The 6,000-nt window shown below is 42.6% G+C and overlaps 1 protein-coding gene across 1 annotated transcript in view; it reads right to left on the bottom strand.

Moving 5' to 3' along the window:
• Window positions 1-4,883, bottom strand: part of phf12 (PHD finger protein 12) — a 42,429-nt gene extending 37,546 nt beyond the window's left edge. Inside the window, exons 1-2 of the mRNA XM_033046254.1 lie at window positions 4,812-4,883; window positions 3,320-3,737 (exon numbers count right to left, since the gene is read on the bottom strand). Coding sequence (XP_032902145.1) covers window positions 3,320-3,737; window positions 4,812-4,862 — 469 coding nt within the window. The 5' untranslated portion in view covers window positions 4,863-4,883. The remainder of the gene's footprint in view (window positions 1-3,319; window positions 3,738-4,811) is intronic.
• Between the last annotated feature and the right edge of the window lie 1,117 nt (window positions 4,884-6,000).

Below are 6,000 nucleotides of genomic sequence, written 5' to 3' on the forward strand. Positions count from 1 at the left end.
TGGAACGACCTCAAAGAGGATATAGTCAAGGCAGGTAATATAACAACATTTAAAAGACATTTGGGCAGGCGGGACACTAGTGCAGATGGGGTATCTTGGTTGGCATGGGCAACTTGGGCCAATGGGCCTGTATCCTCCATTTCCCCATCCAATAAGGTCGTTTACTCCATTTCCCCATCCAACATAAAATCCAGCACCAATGACTAAGGAAGGACATGCTTGTTTAACAGAATATTACGATAGGCCTTTTGTCTTTTTTTCCCATTCAAGGGGCCAACAGGGCAATTTCATGTAACAGCCATGAAACCAAATAATCAACCACAGCATTGAGAACAACAACGTTTTAAAACTGTGCAGACAGCAAAAGCAATAAACTAAAAATATATTAACACAGTTGAACAAGATTGCGTAAAGCACAAAATGCTGGAGGAACATAGCAAGTCAGGCAACATCTGAGGAGGGAATGGACTGGCGACGTTTCAGATGAGGACTCTTCTTTAGACCGTTCCGACCTGCTGAGTTCTTTCACTATTTTGATTCCAGCATCTCCAGTTCATTATGTCTCTGTGAGCATGCTTGAAAACTGATACACGATGAATTAAAGAATGGGAAAGTAGTTAAGGAGAGAATTACATGAGGCGATTTAATGCACAGCACAATATTTTTTATTGTGAATATGGGACAAGACCTCTCATGATTTAAAATCAGTGAATAGGGATTCGCGAGGCAGAAAAGATTCCAACTCCAGGTATATTGACTTAAATCAGAAGAAATTTTAATATCTTATCAACTGATTATAAATTTAGTCTCATTCATCTTTATCTTCAATCACAGTCAACAACACAACAACTGAACTATTTCCTTCCATTGTGTTGGGAAATTAGTATTTTGTTACAAATCTGTTGTTATTTTAATTTGCAGCATACCAACTATAAGTGAGGTGTAGAAACAAGGAACTGCAAATGCTGGATTACAAAAAAAAGACATTGTGCTGGAGTAACTCAGCAGGTCAGGAAGCATCTCTGGAGAACATGGTTCGGTGAAGTTCCGGGTCTGCACCCGACTTCAGACTGACTGTCGGATGGTGGGGAAGGAGCATAGCTGGAATCACAGAGGGGGAAGAGTGAGAGGGGTTCTCATGGAAGAGAGAGTGGCAGGAATCACAAGACCCCCCCCCCCGGCCCACACAATCACACTGAAGACGGGTCCTGACCCAGCGGTATGGTGGCGCAGCGGTAGAGTTGCTACCTTACAGCACCAGAGACCCGGGTTCAACACTGACCACGGGTGCTGCCTGTCTGGACTTTGTACGTTCTCCCCGTAACCACATGGGTTTTCTCCAGGATCTCCGGTTTCCTCCCACACTCCAAAGAAGTGCAGGGTTGTAGGTTAATTGGCTTGGTAAAACAGTAAATTGTCCCTACTGTGTGTAGGATAGCGTTAGTGTGTGGGGTGATCACTGGCCGATGCGGACCCGGTGGGCCGAAGGGCCTGTTTCCATACTGTATCTCTAAACTAAACCAATATAAATTAAGTGCTAGAACCTTACATTACACGAAGATTATACCACTAATTCTGGATCAGCCACTTTAACACACGGCTACTTTGACAATTAGCTCAATTGCCACTAGTCTACAGTTGTACAATGCGGAATTTGATCAGACCTCTTGCTGTACAGATACAATAAATTCATACATTAACAATAAACAAGGCTAGTCATGTCCAAAGTTTCACTCAAGCTGTCAATGAAAGCACCACTCATTAAAAATCCCACCAAATCATATTAATGAAGGACAGAATAGATCAGCCAATATAATCAATACTTTGTCCCATCTTGGTCATTGAAAGTGAGCGCCATAAGACTCAAGAACAGCTCTCCCCCCCCCCCCCCCCCCCCCCCCCCCCACTGTTATCATGCTTTTTGAACAACCATTCCATAGGATAGTACACTGTCCTATTCACCGTCACCCCATTGTGGATATTGGACTGTCTTGGGAACTGAAGCGCTACAACGCTGAGAACTATATTCTGCACTCTGTATCTTTCCCCTTGCTCTACCTGTTGTACTTGAGTTTGGCTTGATTGCATTCATATTATTTAATTTAACTGGGACAGCATGCTAAACAAAGCTGTTCACTGTACCTCGGTCCATGTGACAATAATAAACTTAAACCTAACGGGGTGAAGCTACAGAAAGAGGTGGTCGTCATTTGAAACTGAGGTGCGTAAAATCGTCTTCGCACAGAAGATGAGGAAAGGCGAAGTTGGAATTCTCAAAACTAAAGGGGTGGAAGCGAGGTCACTGGAGGTACTTAAAGGGGAGGCAGATTTTTATTTAAGTTCTATGGAACTGGCATAGAAGATGTGGCAAGGCCTGCAACAGATTAGCCACGATCATATTGATTACCGGGCCAAATGACCTACACCAGTTCCCAACTTTCTGTGCTCTTGCACTAAACAATTCACTAAACTATTTCTTGTGACAAACAGCAATACGGTAGCTGCTCAACTTTTCCCAAATGCACATGCATCTAATGTGGATAACTTTCTGCTAAATATTCAGCATGCATGCGAGAACCAGGAGCTATACACTCATTACGACGATAGACACAAAGTGCTGGAGTAACTCAACGAGTCAGGCAGCATCTCTGGAGGAGATGGATAGGTGATGTTTCTGATCGGGACCCTTCTTCAGACTGAAGGGTCCGGATTTAAAACGTCACCCATCCTTTTTCTCCAGAGATGCCGCCTGACCCACCTGAGTTACTCCAGCATTTTGTGTCTATCTTTGGTATAAACCAGCATCTGCAGTTCTTTGTTTCTACTCATTAGGACAAGTTAATCCAGCAGTTTAATTTTTGTCAAGATTTATTGGCATTTTGATTAACAGAACGCTGGTTATTTTAAAAACGCAAACATTTTAATTGCTAAACCAGTTTCATTCTGCAGAGTCTTAATGATGTAAAAGGGTCTACGTAAATGCGAATACCAACCCAAATAATCTTAACAAACCAAATGCAATCATTGTCATGAACTAACTGCCCAAAGAAAATACACAGCAAATATTGAAACAGCACGTTGATTCGAAGTTATTCATACAACTGAAAACCTCAGTGTGGTAATCAAAATATTTAGCACCAGAATAATAAGCGGATTACCAATACGGTTTGTACAACTGCAGAACATGCAATTCTTATCAAACTTGCACTGTAATTGTTACAGGTTGCAAGTGTGTTTTGGATATTAGCAGATGAAGCCTTGATGTTTCTCAATAAGAAATTAAGCAATGTGTTAAGTGTAGTTATACCGGCTCCCTCACCTGGAAGTGCTGTGGTACATGTCAGTTCATTTGGAAGTTGGAATTGAGTTGGATTTCGCTCCATGGCTGCTGCTATAAGTATTTCAAATGGATTCCTTATTTGTAATTGTGAGCAGTCTATCTCCATGGCAGCATTGTCATCGTCCACATCAATCAAGTCATCGTCCACATCGTTCTGCTCAGAGGTGGGCGTGTCGGTGCTTGCGTTAGACGTCGGTGTGCCAGGCCGACTGACATGCCTTTCCAAAGTTTTTGCTTGTGCAAATGCTCTACAGTTACTGTCCACCCTGGAATCCAATGCTTTACTGTGGGACTTGTCAGGGAACTCCATGTCCACAGTAGGCGAGGCTGTCCTTTTAACCGTCTGCTTGTCCATAACTCCATTTACTTGGCTTAGTCTTTCCTTTTTCTCTTGCTTCTAGAAAAGAAAATATAATTTACTAGCATCATAGAGCGATACAGTGGGGAAACAGGCCCTTCGGCCCAACGCCCACACCGGCCAACATGTGCCAGCTACTCTAGTCCCACCTGCCCACATTTGGTCCATTTCCCTCCAAACCTGTTCTGTCCATGTACCTGTCTAACTGTTTCTTAAACGTTGGGATAGTCCCTGCCTCCTCTGGCAGCTTGTTCCATAGACCTACCACCCTTTGTGAAAAATTCACCCCTCAGATTCCTATTAAATCTTCTTCCCTTCGCCTTAAACCTATGCCCTCTGAACCTCGAGGCTACAAAACAAAATGAAATTCACAATACAAAAAAAAATACTGCTGAGATAGACAACATTATGTGCTAAATGTCTGTACAGCTGAAATGAGCCAATAGGTTCAAACACAATCGCAGAACCCAAGTTAAAAAGCACTGTAAAAAGACAAAGTGCTGGAGTAATTCAGCGGGTTAAGCAGCATCTCTGGAGAACATAGATGTGCGATGCTTCAGTTTGGAAGCCTTCTTTAAACTAAAGAAGGGCTCGACTGTAGATGGATCCTGACGCTGCCTGACCCTCTGAGTTACTCCAGCGGATCTTTTATTAAATCAGCATCTTCAGTCCCTTGTGTTTACAAGAGTACTGGATTGCAAAAGGACTGCTGACCATCTTACAATGAATGTGACAGCATTTAGTGTGTGCACTTAAATCAGCCGAGATGTACACAAATATAATCAGAAATTATTAAACTTGCCTATAATAACGGCTATTTACTATTAACAGAACTACAAATTTCCATTAAACTGGCCTTGGGGGAAGAAAAATGAGGTGCAATGCATTCTTTCTTGAATCAATGAAGCATGGAACAATGATTAAGAAAGAACTGCAGATGCTGGTAAAATCGAAGGTAGACACAAAATACTGGAGTAACACAGCGGGTCTCGACTCGAAACGTCGCCAATTCCTCCTCTCCATAGATGCTGCCTCACCCTCTGAGTTACTCCAGCATTTTGTGTCTAAGCATGGTACAATTATGTTTTTTTAATTAAATAATGATTTACTTACTTTTCTACGAACTGTGCACCTATGACACATCCATTCTCCAGGTGGAAGCATCTCCTCACTGAGGGGAGGGTTACTGCAAAGACAAGAGAAGATTCAGCTAGCAGCTTCTGAAACTTTGCAATGTTTATATATTAAATGTAGACATATTATCGCATTTTGCAGGGAACAGAAAAGATGAAAACTGTGGAGTATCAAACTGTCAACATCATGCAGTTTGAACTGGAAATTCCAATTTAGTTTAGTTTGGAGATACAGCGCAGAAACAGGCCCTTTATCCGACCGAATCCATGCCGACCAGAGATCCCCGCACACCAACACTACCCTACACACACACTAAATACAATTTACAATTTTACCATGTCAATTAACCTACAAACCTGTAGGTCATTGGAGTGTGGGTGGAAACCGCAGCACCCGGAGAAAACCCACACAGGTCACGGGGAGAACGTGCAAACTCCGTACAGACAGCAGCGTAATCAGGATCGAACCCGGGTCTCTGGTGCTGTAAGGCAGCAAACTACCGCTAAGCCATCGTGCCGCCCAATTGATTCATTAAACCCAACAAAGGGTGCTACTTTAAGGGAACATAAACAGCTTATCTAGTCTAAAGATTATACCCTGGACTCACAGAGAGCATTTGCAAATCTGCTGTTATAATGTCACAACTTTAAGTTCCACATCTCAACTAGTGCGCGCCCAACTAGTTTAGGACTCTCATACAAATAATAAGATAGCATCCACCAGATAAGACCTTGCATGGCATTAGAAATACTGCGCAGAAACAGGCTCTTTGGCCCACCGAGTCTCCGCATACCAGCACACTATCCAACACACTAGGGACAATTTATAATTTTACCAAAGCCAATTAACCGACGAACCTATGCATCTTTTGAGCGTGGGAGGAAACTAGAGCACCCAGAGAAAGCCACGCGGTCACAGGGATAACATACAAACTCTGTGCAGACAGCACCCGTGATCAGGATGGAACTTGAGTCTCTGGCACTGTACCACTGTGCCACCGTATAAGGTTCAGGGACATCATAAAACACTTCACAAGTTTTAACTTATGTTCAGGATGATGGAATCTATTACAAACATCCACTGCCAACATTTAAATAAATTTGTTGAATAAATTCACTTTTCAAAGCTGTTTTGGGGCTATTATTGCGCCTCTCATTTGTGGAGATTG

Source organism: Amblyraja radiata, chromosome 28 (genome assembly GCF_010909765.2).
Source record: "Amblyraja radiata isolate CabotCenter1 chromosome 28, sAmbRad1.1.pri, whole genome shotgun sequence".
Taxonomy (NCBI): domain Eukaryota; kingdom Metazoa; phylum Chordata; class Chondrichthyes; order Rajiformes; family Rajidae; genus Amblyraja; species Amblyraja radiata.